The sequence below is a fragment of the Gossypium raimondii genome, chromosome 5 (assembly GCF_025698545.1).
Source record: "Gossypium raimondii isolate GPD5lz chromosome 5, ASM2569854v1, whole genome shotgun sequence".
In the NCBI taxonomy this organism is placed as follows: domain Eukaryota; kingdom Viridiplantae; phylum Streptophyta; class Magnoliopsida; order Malvales; family Malvaceae; genus Gossypium; species Gossypium raimondii.
The window spans coordinates 17,603,038-17,622,176 of NC_068569.1; the positions used below are offsets into that span (position 1 = coordinate 17,603,038).

The 19,139-nt window shown below is 30.9% G+C and overlaps 1 protein-coding gene across 1 annotated transcript; it reads right to left on the reverse strand.

Moving 5' to 3' along the window:
• Positions 1-16,278: 16,278 nt before the first annotated feature.
• Positions 16,279-19,139, reverse strand: LOC105769387 (probable inactive poly [ADP-ribose] polymerase SRO3). Its single transcript, XM_012589990.2, has 4 exons — positions 18,042-19,139; positions 17,479-17,717; positions 17,261-17,385; positions 16,279-16,627 (listed from the first exon to the last, which is right to left on the reverse strand). Exons 1-4 carry the CDS (start codon positions 19,022-19,024, stop codon positions 16,526-16,528), a joined length of 1,449 nt encoding a protein of 482 aa, XP_012445444.1. The 5' UTR covers positions 19,025-19,139; the 3' UTR covers positions 16,279-16,525.

A 19,139-nucleotide genomic window follows, 5' to 3' on the forward strand; every position in this document is an offset into this window, starting at 1 on the left:
ATTTAATAATTCCAATATCTAAATCTAAATAGTATTTAAATTTTAATTAAGTAAAATAATTTTAAATAATTATAATATCTAATACAAATTGAGCATTTCACTTATTTTATTTTTTAAAATTTTAGTGATAAAATTACCCAAATTTTAAAATACGTCATTCAAAGTAGATCCGCATGTATATTTTATATAAATATTCGCCCGCTTATCAATAATTTTAGCTTCGCTCATGCTCATAATCCCTTTAAATTCTTAAATAGAAAAAAAAAAAGTTCTTGAGCATGCTTCAACCAACATTTTTCTAGTTGTTACAATAAGTGCCAAATGAATTAAGGTTCAATCATCACATGTTTTTTATTAACTCGAGTTTAATGTAAGCATTTTATGCAATCCTCATTAAAAATAATATTTAATAATTTTAAGAGTCGAATAGTAATATTAAAAATTATTTCACTAAACAGTAACATATTTTCTAAAAGAGCCCTGCAAACCCATCTTCTTTTTACAATTATATATACAAATTTGGACATTAGATCTTCAAATCATTTTAAAGAAAAAAAGAAAAAAAGAAAGCCTAAGTGGGATGTTATTTCTAGAAAAATCACATGTAATAAAAGTTGAATTGTCATCATAAAGGAGTTTGGCACAAAAAGGAACAAATATTGATTCATTGATCCAATTCACAATTATAAAGGAAAGTGAAGGCAAAAACCTTCAAAACCGAAATTGATGGATGCTTCTCCTAGCACTATAAAATGTCTCCTTATTAAAAGCTAATATCCTATAATAATAACAATATGGAGGACCACTTAAATCATGTATTTTATCCTTGCTAAATATTTTACATGATTTTGTGTTTCCTTCTTTTAATCAAACTCTTACTTCTTGTCAGTGCTTGTCTTGTATTTTTCGTAAATATTTCACAAGGCAGTTTGATTTTTATTATTTAACTTATTGTCAAGTTGTTTAGACTCTACAAGTAAGTTGTGGATGTGACAAATGTCATATTTATTTATATAATTAATTTTTTTACTATATGCTATAATACACTTGTCAAACCTTCAATCCACTTGTAATGTCTAAAAATTTTCACTAACAATATATCAAATAAATTTTTTTTTCAGTCATATCTTTTACTATTTTTTCAAGTGGATTGTACCATTCATGCTGTGTCTCGAGATATTATGCTCTAATAATTATATTTTTACCTCAATGTTTCCAAATATCTTTCCTATATCTCGAGACAAAGACTTACAGACTACATTAAATACGAAAAGTTAATGCTCCCAATGGTTAGAAATTCCCTTCAACGACTCCAAATGACCCAAAATCAATAAAAATATATAAATATGGATCAATGACACTCAAATAAAGACAAAAATTCAATCATTTCACATTGTTATTCTTATTTTCGCTTGTAAACACTTGTGGGTTTAACTACTATTTATTCTTTCAAGTGTTGTTTTGTAACTGCAATAGTTTTATCATTCTACACCTACCTTCTAGACGTGCTTATTCATTCTCCATTGTACTTTTCAAAGTTGTGAGAGATTACTTGAGGTTTTAAGTAGAAGTCTTAAGGGTAAGTGGCTCTATCTTATCTAATTGAAAACATAGTGTTGTAAAGGTTAAATCTTGTCCTTAAAAGGTTTCAAATTAGTGAACATGGAAAATCCTTAGTGTAGTAAGCTAAAGCAGCGAACACAGGTAATTAAGTCAAACTACTCTGAATCTTTTGTGTCATTTTTCTTAATCTTATTGTTTTAAATTTTTTAAACACCAATTCACCTCTTCTTATTGTTCATTCATCATGACAGTTTGAAACTAACATCATGATGTTTGCTGCTCTTGTTGATGGATCGGTAAATTATTTAAAGCAATGTATCTATGTGTTGCTCCCTTTAGATTTTTGTGAGGGATCATATGTGTTGCAGCTGCCCATGTTACAGGGGGAGTTTTACTTGTTGTATGGAGCTTGTTAGAGGTAGATATGTTGAGGGGGGATTTGCGATTTATTTTATGTGCTTGACACTTGGTTATGATTTACTTATTTGAATTATAAAATTATGGTGCCTTGCATACAAGTATTGTTACTACGTGTTTTGCTGCCACAAAAGGGAGGGATTGTTGGTACACAACCTGCGGTGTAGCATAATGTGTTGGAACTAATGTTGGCATTTCTTTTACTGCACCTTCAGACATATTGTATTGTATATGATTGACAATTTTTTATTACAAATATACTTCGTTTTTATTTAGATATTATTCAGATAAATTAAAAGAAAAGCTTTTTGTACTTCATAAATCAAATAAGCAAGCAGTTGAGAATAATAAGGGTATATTGTGATAATTATCTTAGGTGATAATTACCTTAGGGTTTTTAGTTACCTTTCCCAATAATATTGGTTTAAAGTTCGAACTCGTGTTTTTCCATTGAGAATGCAATATATGCCTTACTACTACACCTAACAATTGTTAGTTGTAAGGAATATTTTATGTACTTTGTATTTTTCACCTTTGAATAATTTATTGTACCTTCATAGGAAATGTGATTGGGGGAGAGTCATACTAAGAGTGTGTTTGGTTGGGTGAAAAAGTGGAAGGATGAAAGGAGGGAATGAAAAAGTGAAAAGAAAACAAAAATTAAGTGTACTTAATAATGAAGAAAAGTGAGAGGAAAGAAAATAAGAGAAACGATTATTTTTCATTCTAATACATAAAAACTAATATTTTCAAATTGTAATGATGAAAGTACCGTCAAAAAATAACTCTTAATTTAAAGAAAATAAATGTAATTATCTAAAAATGTTTCAAAATGAATGCATATGTTTGTTGACTGAGAGGTTTCAAAAGATAATTAATAAATTAAACCGAAAACACCGAATGTGTGCATGTATTTTGAAACATTTTTTAGATAATTATGTTTATTTTCTTTAAATTAAGAGTTACTTTTAACTTCATGAATCATTTATTTTAGTATTTTCACATGTAATTATTTTATTGGTTTATCTAAACAATAAATTGCATCTCATTAAAAATATTCCACATTATTCCATTAACTTTTTAACGGTACTTTCATCAAATCTGTTTTAAAAAAAACAATTTGAAAAAGAATAAAGGTTGATGGCTAAAAAAAACTCAAAAACACAACTAGGACCATTTTGACAAAACATGTAAAAGTTAGTGACCAAATATATCATTAAACCTTAAAAACATTGGATGTAACTAAATTTATTGGCTCAACTTAGAATCATTTCTTCGATTTTTTCAATAGTTTTTTTTTTTTAATTATTCGAAATGATTCAGCGATTGTTGTGTTTTTGCACTACAAATCAAGATTTGTTTTTATTTGTTGATTTCTTTAGGACATTTCCTTTTCCCATGATCTCTAGAAAGGTACATTGAAGGATGGCATTGTATGTTGTGCTCTTTCTTTGGCCACAACTTCTAGTGGAGCCAATTGAGTGTTAAATCTCATGTATTGTTCTCTGCTACAAGTTGCATAATATTCCAACATAATAGAGTTATGGAGAGAAAATCCTAATAATTAAAAACTGAAAAAACCTTGATTCTTATTTTAAAACAAAAAAAATTTCATAAGATATTTTAGTATCATTACTGTTGACACCATTTTTTGGATGGAAAACGGGGTCGACTTGGGTTTTGGAAAATGAAAACGAAAATGGGAGTCGCCACCGATCCTTTTTTATGAGGTGTGATCGGATCACCTCGAAAAGTGGTTGTTTTTAATAAACGATTTGATTTTATTAAAACAACAAGTTTGGTCCACGAAATTCAGAAAAACGGGTTCGGGAGTCGGTTACGCACGAGGAAGGATTAGCACCCTCGATACGCCCAAAATTGGTACCTAGTTGATTATTTAATGTCTTAGTGTCGAAAAACTGAAAACTTTAAAGAATTTCAAAATACGATCCTTAAAAGAAACTTCGAATGGGAGGGATTAAAATTCAAGAGGATATTTGGCAATTTGGTTAAACGAGACATCGAAACCCAGCACCTTAGGGCACGTTCCTCGAATTTCCAAACGCAAAACATTGCCTTATTTTGAAATTTTTGGAGGGATATTTAGCTATTTGGTTGAACGAGAAAAATCGACACCCAGCACATTAGGACATATTTTCTCGAATTCCCAGACGCAAAACATTGCCTTATTTTGAAATATTTTCCTTTTTTGAAATATGGTATTTATGTGCATGATGGAATAATAAACATGATTATGTAAATAAAAAAACGAACAAAAGAATAATAAATCAATCATACATTCCATAGCAAATAAATAAATAAATAAATAAACTAAAGCATAAAATGAACATATAAACAAATACATAAATGAACATAAAATAAAAAATTATATGAAAATTATAACATATAAAAATGTATGTACATATGTGTATTTTAAAATTATTAAGTAAAATACATATATAAGTATGTATACATATATTCATGAGGAAAAAAGGTATATAGGTATACGTACGTAAATATGCATATATATAAAAATATTTATATATTAGATAAAATATATGTAATGTATAAACACTTATATAATAATGATAATATAACATGGCACATATATTTAATATTACATAATAATTATTAATGAAAATATAATAATAATAATAATAATAATAATAATAATAATAATAATAACATTAAAATAATAAAGTTAACAAAATTGACTAAATAATAACAGATACTAAAAAAGGATTAAATCGAAATGAAATAAAACATATAAGACCAATTCAAATAAAGGAAAACGAAAAGGATATTATTGCAACGCGTAAAATGGAAGGACCGAAACAACAAATAAACCACGGACCCAAACGCAGCGTTGAAACGGGCCAAGTCGAAACAAAAATAAAATTGCAGGGGCTAAATTAAAAATAAGAGAAAATAACGAAAAAGGATCAAATTGTAACACGATACAAAATCATGGGGACTGCGCGCGCAAATAGCCCAAAAACTAAAAACACGCGGATCCTCGGGGTCGGGTCGGTCGACGCGCGGATCCCCTCTCCAAAACGGCGCCGTTTTGTGTTTAATATAAATATAAAAAAAGGGCTAAAAATAAAACTATTCATCATTTTGTTGAAAAACAGAGAGAAAACTCTCTCTTTTTTCCTTTTCTCAGGCTCCGATTTTGGAGATGGCCCGGCCAAGGCTTCCGGCGAGTCTCTGCCGTGGAGCCACCGTGTGTGGCGGCCGGAGGTCCAAAATCTGATCTTTTCGGTCCCTTTTTGAAGCCTAGCGTCCCTAGGGTACGGATCTAGGGCCAAATCCCCGAAAAAGGAGTCGAAGACCCGAAGAACGAGTGGAAACCGCTCGTCTTCTCTCCTCCGGCGCGGCGCAGGTAAGGTTTTTTTGGTTTTTCGTTTGTTATTTAGTGTAGAAGATAAAAAATAAACAAAATAAAATAAAATAAAAAGAGAAGAGATTCGGACACCAAAAGAGTCACCTTTTTTATTTCCTTTTTTCTTTTCAAAAGGGCCGAACCCCCATTACAGTCACTTGAATGGCTTTTTATAGCCTTTTTTTTAATACATTTTTTATATATGTTTATTACTATTTTGTTGTTCTTCTCCTGCTTTGCGTGTTTGGTTTCTATTTTGCAGGTGTTGCGGTCAACAGAGGCAAAGATTTGCCGTTTTGGTGCAAAGGTGGCTGGCGGTGGCAGACCTCGGGCGACGAGTACGCTGGAGGCACATGGGTAGCAAGATGCGGCGCACTAGGGTTTCTAGGTTTCTGATTTTGCTGAAATTGTTTTAATTTTGGGCCATCTGGGCCTTGTTTTTTTTGGGTCAGTTGGGCCATTTGTAATGGACTATAATTTTTATTTTTTGGCTTGTTATCCTGGTTCGGGCCTGGGCAAAATATATTTAAATTTAGATAAATATGTAATTTAACTTTTGAATTAGCCGATTAAGTCTTAATTTGATTGGCATAAATAATATTGCCGATGCATGAGGATATGGATTCGAGTGCATGAAGCGCATTATCCTCCTATTTATAAGTTGGGGAGGGGCTATCGGTAGTTTTAGGCATTGTGTCAAAAAGAACAGATATGATCAAAATCTATAATGAAATTATTCCAAAAAAAAACATTTGAATTATAACAAGTATGAGCATATTAATTAATAAAGTTTGCCAATAAGTGTTGGTTGTAGTGGCAAAGCACATTCCACTTTCAAGGGGAGACGCGTATTCAAACTTTGGAGACAATATTCTTAAAAGAAGCCGTCACAAACCCCGAATATAAATCGCAAAATAGGCATAACCAATACCAAAAAAAATATCAATTGATAAGTACATTAATATTAAACCATTTAACAAATTATCCTATACTTTTTATAATTAAAAGTAAGGTAGAATTGTTAGGAACTGAGCTCAAATTCTAACGATATTCTTGCCACTAAATCAAAAAGTTGTTAGAAACATTACTCTAAACTTAACGAAAGTATGATACATGAAATAAATCTGATAAAGTGCTAACATATTACTACTTTTGTTGCATGTGAAATACTTTTTTTAGAAAATTTAAATAACACTGCAAAAAGATTATATTTTTTTACAGATATGCAAATCACAAAATGTAAATAATTTTAAGAAAATCTGGAAATTCTTAAAAGATTAAAGATTGAATTTGAGTTTAACTTTTCAAAATAAATAGAATTTTTACATGTTTTATAAATTTACAATCTCACAAAATAAGATATTTTAAAAATATGAACAAATAAAATTTTCAAAAACCTATTTTTATTTTAAAATTTTAAAATGTCAAATTAAAATTAATTTTTAAAATATATAATATAAAACTATCTGAATTTTAAAATTTGTAAATTTTCCTTCTCCAAAATTTTAACTTTATAAAATTATTTATTTTTATGTTTATTAAAAATTTGAACTTTTACCAACAAATAGTTGGAAGGGGTGAAAGGAACTTTTCCTCAAATATTTAAGCCAAGATCAAATTCTAGATTCATTATTATTGAGAGAATATTATTTAAATATAATCCTGGTCGAAACAGGATTGATGGATGAGAAACCTCAAATATGCGTTTGTTTTTCTTCGAATTTTTTAGTTTTTTTTTCAGATTTTAGAATATTTTCAATTTTTATTTTTCTAGATTCTTAAAATTTTAAATTTCATAGTTTCTAAAAGCTATAATTTCTTAGTTTATTTTTTCAGCATTTTCTTAATATCTTATATATTTTTGAAAATTTAATATTTAAAATATTATTTTTAATTTTAGTTTTTAAATTATATTTTTAAAATTTAAAACTTTTATTTTCAGATTTTCAAAATATATTTCACTTTTTTTTCTCTTTCTTCTCATGTAATGAGAGTGATACGAATAAGGGTGCCACGTGTTATGGATAAAAAAGACACGCCAGGCTTTCACTATGTTTCTCTGGGTAAAATGTCAAATAGTTTAAAACTAGGCTTATATGTAAAAAACAAAAATTAAGAAAATGCAAAACAAAAAAAAAAAAAAATCAATTAAACTTTTATATTAATTCACCACTGTTAATTAAAATAATCAAGTCCTTCCATTAGCGATTTTTTTATTAACCACGTTGATTGTTAAAATATATTAATAGACCAATCAAATGATGACACGTGGTAACTTCGGTTTAATCTAATATTTTTTTCATAAAATATTATAAAATTATAAAACTGAAAAATCATAAAAATAAGAAAAACCATAAAAAATTTAAAAACCAGAAAGTAAAAAATTATAAAACTATAAAATATAAAAATATATGAAAATTGATATAAATTTATAAATATTATAAATTATAAAATTCTAATAAATTATAAAAAATTATAAAATTAAAATATTTAAACTTTTGTAAAAACATATTAAACTTCTATAAAAATCATAACTATTATAAAAAGTATTAAAAGTATTGAAATTTATATAAACATATAAAAAATATTAAAAAATCATAAAAACTTGAACTGGATCGAATTAGTCAGTTGGACCGATTAAACTGAAATTGACAAAGGTATTGGTTCAGTGAAAGCCATTAAACCAGTTGATCAAATAAACGTCCAGTTGAACCAATTTTTTTTTCTATTTTTTAATGTTTTATTTAATTGAACTGGATAGATCAGTTGAACTGACAAACTAATGACATGATCAATTTGACCATCGATTCGGTTTTGAAAATCTTGGTTAAAATATTTCATTTTGACGTATGCTAATAGTTGGATAATAAAATTTTGGTTTGATAAAAATATTTAAAAAAATTGGTTCAACTACCCGATTCTTGGTCAACCGATCTAATGGCTTTCCCTATACTTGTACCCTTGCCGATTTTGAGCTAACTGGTCCAGTTGAAGATTTTATGATTTTTTTTAATTTTTAAAAGTTTATATCAATTTTAATATTTTTATATTTTTTTTACAATTTTTATTATTTTTTAGAATTCTAAAACGTTTTTTTAATTTTAAATATTTAAACAAGTTTTATTAATTTTATAATTTATTAGATTTTTGTTTTTATAATATATATAAGTTTTTATAAATTTTTTATAATTTTAATAAGTTTATATCAATTTAAATAATTTTTATTTTTATACTTTATCTAAATTTTTATTTTTAATATTTTTATGATTTTTATGGGAAAATATTAGATTAAACTAGAAGTCGCAACGTATCATCATTTGATTGGACTATCAATTTATTTTAATGGTCAACGTTGTCAATGATGAAAATCGTTAATGGAGGGGCTAAATTGATTATTTTAGTTAACTACAGGAGTTTAACGGGGTGCAAATTTAATACAAGGGCTTAATTATTTTTTACATTTTCTTAAGGGGTTTTTTGACATATAAGTCAAAAAATATTAGATTAAACCAGAAAATGTCACGTGTCACCATCTGGCTGATTTGTTAATTTATTTTAACGGCCAACGTGGTTAATGACGAAAACTGTTAACGAGAGGTTTAATCAATGATTTTAATTAACATTAGGAGCTTAATTAAATTTAAAATTAAGACAGTGACTTAATTGTTTTTTTTACAGCTTCTTAAAGACTTTTTTTTTTTTTTTATGTATAAGGTTTCAAATTAAAAGTTCCAAGTTGAGAAAAAGAATTATTGAAACACAAGTTTAGAAGTAGTTGGATTGTTGGATAGAATGTTTTCAATTTTCCTATTCCCTTATTAGTTATTACAACAAATAAATTTTTAATTGTACTTTTGTACTTTATTGGGAAAACTTGAACATCTTATCTATTGTATAAGAGAAAGCAAACATGGATATATGTTAGGTATTGACTAAAAAATAAGATATAAACAAAGTGGATTAGGTTGAAATTTTGATGTTTATCAATGAGCAAATCAAAACTAAGTTGATTATTTTAATGTAACAACTCTTGTATTTTTGTATATCACTTGATAAAATTGGTTAAATATGCAACCAATCATTGTACTTAAATAAAGTTTGAGATTTAGCCCTTAGACTTAAAAAGTTAAAAGTCTTTCTTGCTTATTCAATTTGAAAATCTTAGCATGACAATTGACACTATTAGTATATTTTATAAAAAAAATTTAAACTTGACATGCTTAGTTTTGCTAACACCCTTAACATTTTAGTGTTTTTTTTGGTTAAAAATTTCCAGAGTTTTCAAAGGAGAAAGAAGCCTGTGAAGATAAAGAATGGTTCAACCTTAAGGGCGAGAACCGTTCAAGTTGGATATCAAAGAGAAAAGAAAAGAGATAAGGGAGAGTAGGATATGAGAAGAAAGTCTTGCGCTCTTTAATTAGACAATAGGGCTTTTATATGAGTATCTCGGGGTGTTAGTGGAGGCACCCCAACTACGGAAGGAAGTGTTACGTAGAGACACCACAATTATGAACGAGTCATTTCTTGTCTCTTGATGAAAGTAGCAAAATGACAACATAAAGTGCTTAGGCATATGATAGTTGTCTTGTCATGATTAAAGGGGTTTACTAGTGAAAGTAGTTGATGGTATGGTGGAGGAATCCTAGGGAGGCAGGGCACAGATGTATTATGCGGAGATGATATAACAAGTTTCTTTCAATGATATGCTACATCATATGAAGCAAACATAATTGATATGCCATGATGACAATTTTGATAGAAAACATTAAGTATTTTAATAGTTGGGCTAATTTTTTTTTTAAAAATTCTATATTTTTAAATAGAGATTGAATCTAAAACTTTATCTAAGTGCATAAATTAGCGACATATTTTAACCTAATTTGTCATCAATAAACCCAAAACATAACTCATTTGAATCAAACAATTAATCTTAGCTAGATGTAGATTTGCAACCTTTTCTTTTACCTCAAGTAACAAAACCGTGGCCTCTTTCATTTATTTACTAAAAAAAAGGACAAGGATGTTGATTTATGAAATTTCCTTTCCATTTTTTGTTGAATATGATTGCAAAGATATTGATGGAAAGGTGTGGTGTGACAAAGCTGCTTATCAAAGCTTGTATCATTTTCCACCATATATAGTTCCCTTGCCTTTAGCAAACTTGACCTTTTGGTTTGCTACCGCTGAGTGGGAATATTTTTTATTAGATTCGAATCGAGATGTTTGAATTATTATAAATAAAATATGAAATTAAATTCGAATGGATTTAATTTTATATTTTTATGATTAAAAAATTAAATATTTTATATTTAAAATAGTAAAATAATTTTAAAATATTATCTATAAAATTATTTTACAAAAATAGAGTTAATTGTGCTAGACGTCTCTTAAACTATAACCTTCATTTTAAATTGGTCCCAAAACTTCAAAACTAAGATTTTAAAACATCCAGTTTAGCAAGATTCATTTTTCTTAAAATTTTCATTTTAAATTATGTGAGATAAGATCTGTGTGTTATTTAACAATTAAATTAATGATTTTAGTAACGGAAGGACCTAATTGATATAACCTCAATAGTTTGAAGATATAATTAGAATAATTTAAATTTAAGGACCAATTTAAAATAAAGGTCATAGTCCCAAGATGTTTAATGCAATTAACTCTGTATGAAAGTTATTAATAATTATTTTACTTGAAAATTTATTTTAAAAATATTATTGAAAAGAAAAACTTCAAAACTTTATCAATGACAAATGAAAACATATTTTTATCAAAATAAAGTAAAAGAAATGGTAAAATATAATTTCCCTTTTAATAAATACATACATGATAATGAAATTACAAATATATAAATTATGGTTGTCTTCAAATATAAAAGGATTGTGAAGTTCAACCCTGACAGAGTTAGGGCCACAAAACATCTCCAACTATCGAGGGGCAGAAATCATAAAGAAAGCAGGCCACCATCACTGCCAATCCATGATTTGATCTTAGTGCATTTAACTGCATGATTTTTGGTCCCATAATGGCTTAAGCCAAAAATTCAACTCTTGTATTGTCATTTTCATAATAAAGTTGAATTTAGCTGCTCAAATAGTGCTTTACAGTTACAAAAACAATGATTCAAATCCTCTCATCTCACTTTACCCCATAATTAAGTAAAACGTGCTGCGAAAGAAGACAAAAACACAAAGCAAACAAAAGAACGTCTTCAAATTGGTGGACTTCATTGCTGGTGTCCACTAAATTTATATCTCATGTGTGTGATTTTATACACCAATATGCTACGCTTGTTTTGCTGTTTAATTAAACCTCATAACTCAATTACCCAAACTGTAAGCTACTTCAATACAAGGCAAAAGTTACCATCTTTTTCTCTCAAGAGATAGTCCGATGGAACTACTACAAATCAAGCAAGATTAGTTGACACTCAACATCTTTCATAGAGCCCTTCAATTATGATGAAACGATGATCACTTGTCAAGTCGAACTACGATATGACACTGCTAACCTATAAGGTTACATCACCACCCTCACTAGGGGACAAGAAGGTGATCCATACACAAGTAAGATGCCTACATGTGGTATCCCAAACCTTTCATATAAAAGCTCTTATTCTATAGAAAGAGAACATATAAGGAAAAGCTCTCTTCACCGCCGCTAGCCTTCCTCTTTACTGATTCCCAGTATCAACAAGAACTAATTCCAACAACACTGTGAATTGAGATCATCAAGAGGCTCCAAAATGTCTAAAATTCGTACTACATTAAGGAAGAATACAAGTGTGGTATTCTCTGATCATACCACATACGAATTTGGGTTCTTAAGATCGGTGTTAAAATCTTCATTAGATCAATAATACTGTTATCCATTGAGATGGAAGAGTGGCAAAAGATCTATATTCAAAATTTTAGTTGATAACAATCTTGAGTACAATCTTTGAACAACCCTTATCCGTTCCTTTACACAGCCTCGACATAAGCTTCTCAATAATCTTAAACTGCTTTTAGAAAATGTTGGAAAATTTGAGATATTTCAAAAGAATCAAATCCCACATTCCTTAAGAAAATTTTGAGACCCTTTTTTGTAAGTCATTATGCTTCATTGGTTAATAAGAATTAAGTTGAAAGGGTGTACTTGTAAATTGTGCCTAAAAGCTCTCATTTTTGTAAGGACCAGCTTGCGACAAAATGCAAAACTTAGTTAATATTAATTTTACTTTTAATATGAGTTGGATCAAACCCACTTAAAAAGACTAAATTTTTAATAATAAATTATTAAATTGAACATTGGGTTTAACATGAACTTTGTTTAATAATTTGACTCAATTGTTGAAATTGGATTAAATTGCAACTATGATGAAAATTTCTTATATACCATGTTATCCAATTTGAATGAATATCTAAGTTTAGTTTATTTATTTTAAAAAATACTTTGAATTTATGTTAAACATGATTTATGACAAGTATATATTTTTTGCATTGGTCACAATCTCAAATTGATTGTTGGGAATAAGTGTGATAGCATGAAAGTATAGGTCTAGAAACAGTTCTAGCTAGGAAAAACTCGATACTTAAGAGAGTCATGTACATCACCTTTCCTTTTTCGGAACCTGTTTGATTTTTATTCATCAACTATGCTCATTATTCCAGTATCCAATTGTGATGATAAATTGGGACATTATATAACTTTGTGCAAAAACGAAGAATGAAGAAACGATAATATTGTTAAGCCAATTGTCAATTTAGTTGAACTAAATGATATAATTTTTTATTTTCATTTCTCGTGTCAATATCGTGATTAATATGAAAGAGTAGGTACTAGACAGTGGTGCCACTAGACACATTTGTGGCAATTAAAATACCTTTACGTCCTACTCTCAAGTGAAAAATGAGAAGATGTTGTCTATCTTAGATACTTTGGAAACTACAAATCTGCTTAGAAAAGGCAATATTTTGTTCAACTTTACGTTTAGAAAGACTTTAGCCTAAGTGAGATGCTTCATATTTCTAAAGTTAGAACCAAATTGGTTTTTGTTGGATTACTAGGAAAAGTTGGAGTGAAAGTTCCTTTTAAATGTGACAATGTTATAATAACTAAAAAAAATACTTTTATAAGAAAAGATTTTTGTAACCATATATTATTTGCTATTTGTTTTAGAAATTATTAATGATGATTTGTTGTAATTTGATACATCAAATTAGGCTCTCTAGAACACTTGATGAGTTTGTTCTCAAGCAATTTATGAGTATTTTCTATGCTTTTCGTTGATTTTTATTTTTTAGTATTAATGATCGTTTTTATTTAGTTTTAGTCCTTTTGAGATCCAAATTGATAAAATGGTGCCATTGGAAATCTAATGGTGTGTTTGAGTTTGAGTTTGTGTCGGAAGATGATTACGACCAAACATTGAGGAGAATTGCACTTGACATCGGTGTTACGGCATTGATGCTAGGATGTTGAGACACTAAGCCTTCATCACCTTAAGGAAGCAATACTTCAACGAGAACCAACCTGGAGTAATCTGCTGAGGATATTGCGAGACCAAGGGTGCTGTGTCATGACACCAAGTCTCCAAGGTAGCAATATCATTGCTGCTTGTTGAAGTGAAGGAGTTAGGGCCACTGCTGAAGATTTCATGACACCAACTACTCAATGTTGTGACATCAAGACCCTCTGAAGCCAAGATTGTGCCACTGTCGAGGGTATTGCGCCAAATCTTAGGTGTCGTGACATCGATGTTTGACAGGATGAAAACTATTACAAGGGTAGTTTTATGTCCAACACAAACACAAGTAAACCCATACACTTTAAGGGCATTTTTGTCAAAATTTAGTGTTCAATTTCTTTTTTGGTGAAAAGAAACAAAACAATTGAATTACATTATATTAAACTAAGAAAAAACACCACTTGCTTTATCAGATAAAGGATTACTAGCATCTCCCTAGGAGGATCAACGAATACCTATAAGCCCTCTTTCTCACCTGAGGCCATTTTAGCTATATGGTCAGCAGTTTGGTTATCCTCCTTTGAGACTTGTCGTAAACGTCAGTGCCCAACATGATTCAGAAGTTGTTAGATACACCTGATCAAAGAAGAACTCGATGCTGCCGATAAAGTGTCTTGGAGAACCTTGACCACCTCCAAGCAATCACTTTGAATCGTCACCCTTTAGTACCCACAACCTTGAATCTTGGTTGTATTAAAAATGCTTTTGTTGTCAAACTTAAAAGAGCCATCTTTTATCATCATTCTAGCTTAGTTTTTATTCTCTTCTACATTTTTAGGTTTTAGTTCTTTACCTTTCTCAGCTTGGTAGTTTTCTAGGGTTTTTCCTATAGATTTTATTTCTTTACACTTAGATGCAAAAATATTATTTTGTATTTTGATTTCTATTAAAACCTTTAATACATTTAAACTTTGTTAACTCTTAAAAGTGTAAAAATCTTAGCTTTAGTCATACTTTCTTCTTCATTGTTGCTGTTGTCATCTTCTATAAAAGCTCCATCAAGAGTCCCTAAGATTTTCTTAACCTTGCTTTTTATACTTTCTTTAATGAATCATTTGAACATATATTTGATTAATGTGTGTTGATGATGGGTAATAAATAAATTTTTTGGTAGTTAGATGATGGAAGCGTTGCATGGTTAGTTTTTGGGTTAGGAATTAAATTGTAAAAGTTACACTAAATCGAATAGACTTCAAAACCTAAAATTGGCGCCTCTAGGTGAACAATTAGATATGTGAGACAGAGAAGAGAACACGTTGAGAACCAATTCGATTGTCCCAATTTAATTTAGTGAGATCGAAAGATAAACCAAACTAAATCGCCTAATTTAGTGAAATAGAGAACAAAATGTAAAATTAAACTAATTAGGAGTTTGAACCATTTAGACCCCTAATCCAAGGAGTGACTAGGAGCATAGAAGTCAACTGACCACTTTTAACTTTTTGAAATGATATTTTGTACTTTTGATTGTTTTACAATTTAGTCCTTCTAATTGTTAGTTTAATTAATCTTTAATGATGAATTGTCGAAGTATACTATTCAGCAAGTAGCTAACTAGAATTCATAGTTACTGGACAAACTTAGGAGAAGAAGAAGAAATTATAGAGAAGAAATTGCTGAATTGATTTCAAAATTTGAATCGTTGTTAAAGACATTGACGTACCTGTTGTAACAAACTGTACAAGAGGCTTATGTTTTTACACACTGCTGGCATAATAGAAAATAAAACGACTAGTGTTGGATCTAAGCATTGGGCTTGTGTCATCTCGGCCCATTAACCATCAGCATTCCATTTCCGGAGTCCACCTTGGATTGGTCTTCTTGTTTGCAACCCTTTCAACGGGCCCACCGTCAATAGACACATCGCCCGGTGTTGGCCTTTCCTTCTCGTCCGTTGACTGAAAGTCTCCTTCCCTTAATTCCACCAAATCCCTAATTTCCTCTTAAATTCAATCGATTAGGCTTCTTTTCCCCAATTCTTTCGAAATAGTTTCCAATTCCATGACAAAAAACCAAATGGACAAAATAGAACTAAGTAACATAAATTAAAACAAGAGCAAGGTGACAAGCACAATTGCAAAATAAGCAAGCATGTTAAACCCAAAAGAATACTATAGATCCACAACACACTAAAAGCCAACAAAATACAAATCGGAACCACGTTAAAATGAAAACCACCAAAACATAAGAAGATACCGAACACAAATAATTAGATGACGCTTCGAGAGCAAAAAGAACCCGTGGATATGGGTGAGATCTAAGGGTAAGTAATAATGTTAAAAAAGTAAAGAGAAACATGCCTTTCAGAGATTTTAAAACTAAATGTGTCAAGCTTGCAGCTTTAATAAAATTAACAGTGAGCTTCCACAAAATAAAATCTACAATGAGAAAGGAAAATGAAAAATTAAGAGAGAAATTGTGAACTTTATAATAACTTAAATCATGATTGCTACACATTCTGTGGTTTAAAACAAAGAGAAATCCTAAATCCCCCGATCAATAAAAAACTAAGAACGACTTCTGTCGATTTAGTGGTCTAGGCATTTGCTTTTCCTAAGAGTTGTGAGGTAACAATTACATTTGGTATTTCCCCTCTCTCAAACAGCATAAGCAAATAAATAGGTAACCCAAACAATTCCAACTCTTCCAAATCATCCAGAAGCATTGATATCCTGAATAGCGGATCTCAGGACCTCATCCCCAGCAACCTGCCGTAATTTCTTTATAAAAGCATCCTTGGCCATCATTCCAGCCTGTGGTAAACAATTGGGCAAAAAAAAAAGAGCGATCAAAACATGCTTAGATTTTAGAATGCGACTTCCATTCCAAGCAACAAGAGATATCTGGAGTTCCTTTTTGTAAATTATATAGATGATTCGATCCACAAGGACAATGATTGGGAATTGTTTGATCGTCTTTATCCGAGTAAGAGGCGAAACATAATCAACTTGAACTCAGGATAGCTATTCAAAATTTGAGTGAAAGACTGGATTTGTAATCTCATGTTCGCTTTTCGTGAAAAAATATCAATTGAAGTGGAGGGTTTCGTCAAACAACAAGGAGGTGGGTCAACTATTCAATCAAATGATATTGTGCATGTTCCCCATCTCTTCCCGGGAGGCAAGTGGCTATTTCTTTGCAAAATTGTGTTCAATTTCATATGTGGCAATTCCGCCAAGATCTCTTCGTTAGTTGGGGGAAGAATCCACACCAATCGGATTTTTTGAGGAACATATCGAGTGAGAATTAGATTTGGTTAGACAATGTATAGTTGGTAAACAGGGATCGATTTTTTAGCAAAGTACGGTGTATAGTCAAATATTCAATATGATTCCACAAGATCTAGTTTCGTTCAACCTAATCTAATTGACAGGCAACCTACTTACCCTATATGTGCTGTATATCATCAATATTTCTTGGACTTTGCCAGGAGGTAGAGAGCTCTTAATCTTCGAAAATAATTTTTCAAGGGAATACTTGACACCAGCAACTGCCCTCAGTGGAGCTTGACCTACAAGAGAATCATACAAACATACAAAACGTTAACTACTAAAATATACAAGGAAACAATAAAAAGGGTACCAAGGAGAGAAGAAAAGCTTACCTTGCATGTTACCAGGTCTGAAACTCACAACAGACTCGGGAAGAATATTCATGTTTGCAATATTTGACCATACCACATACCACTTCGGGTTCTTGGGATCATCAGAACCAGTGTCAAAATATACACTAGATGGGCGATGCTGTTCTGATCCGGCTTCTACTTTTTCGACATTTCCCAATATCACCCGGCACAGAATAAGATGTTTTAGATCATTTCCATCAACATCAGCAAGCTTTGCACTGCAACCATTAACCCAACATTAAACAGATAGAAAAATGACAGCATGACAGTAAAAATTACCAGAAAAGAAACGAAGTAACAAGGAGTAATGAAACCCGATCAAAAACTGAGAAAACCTGGTATAGATATTACATAAATATATGATACTAAACCACTTCTAGTTCTAGTTTCAGCTAGAGAACTGCTCAAGCCAGAATTTCCCCTTGCACCAACTAGGCTTGAGCCTTGACCTCAATCTCGAATCCAATAGTAATCTAATAGGATAACAGCCTTAGTCCCTGAGTGAAAACTAACTTATTAATGGTAGCAAACAAAGATTTTACCTCAAGTGTGGCAAGCCTACGGGAGATAAATAAATGCCAATCCCATAAGCATCAGCCGCGGAAAGCTTAGTAGGTGAGCCAAACCCATGGGCCAGAACACTCTCCACACGCTTGGCGGAAGCCCCAAACCATGCATAAACCATATTTGAAGTGCCCCTGGCAGCCTTAGTAAACTCATTCTGCTTTTGAAAAACTTCGTGACGAGCTTTGTCCAAATGCGTTTCTCGCTTACATTGAAAAATTGAAGTAACTAAAGCTCCAGTATCAACTTTCGCAATTCCTTTCAAGAAATTATCCTTCACGAGCATAGACGTCATATCTGTTTCATTTAACCGTATCGTATTAGGCCATTTAGCATCTCCTCCCTCCTCCAAACGCTGACATTTGACCGCATCATTCCCCGCGGCTTTGTAAGAGGAACTCACTTCAGGCTCCTCCTCCCTCTTTCTCTTCGATGAAGGTCGATCAATCTTAACTTCAATCTCAATCTTAGGATTGCAATTACAATTCTTATTTTTATAATTACAGCTAGTATAATCATCCCACTCACTACATTCTGATTCAATAAATTCTTCTTCGCTAAAAAAATCGCTAGGGAAAAAACACTTGCCACTTTCGTCTATCCAAGAAATTGACCGGCAATTACCTGTCGAGTACTCGATCTGCAGCATCCTCTTGAAATCAAATATATACTTCGAACCGTCAATCGACGTCTCGATAATCGGTTTCCGCTCCAAGAAACCGGCTCGGAGCGTTTCTACTACATCGGCCGAGAAATTAACCCATGAATCATTACGAAAGTACATGAACCGCAACGGAACCGCGCTCCGTCCGAAATTCGCGTTGTTCTGTGAGAAATCTCGTTTGCAGAAACCAGATCGGACGCTGCCGCCGCGTTTACACGTACCTTTAGAGGAGAAAAACGATGCCGGTGCACTAGGAGGAACCCTAACGCCAACGGATTCCACCAGATTCATGGTCATCGTCGCTGTTGAGATTTCTTGGAACTATAAATAATAAATTAAAAACCAAAAGGAACTGAAGAAATTCTTCAGGATTCAAACAAAAAGACAACCAGTAGAATCGGAAGAGATAGAA

What these genes read in the sequence shown, in the direction of transcription:
- LOC105769387 (XM_012589990.2), bottom strand. Translation starts at nt 19,024, where the DNA reads ATGACCATGAATCTGGTGGAATCCGTTGGCGTTAGGGTTCCTCCTAGT. An exon ending in GTAGGCTTGCCACACTTGAG is followed by an intron (nt 17,718 to 18,041) that starts GTAAAATCTTTG and finishes TAATGGTTGCAG; the next exon opens with TGCAAAGCTTGCTGATGTTG. An exon ending in TGATATACAGCACATATAGG is followed by an intron (nt 16,628 to 17,260) that starts GTAAGTAGGTTG and finishes TGTTTACCACAG; the next exon opens with GCTGGAATGATGGCCAAGGA.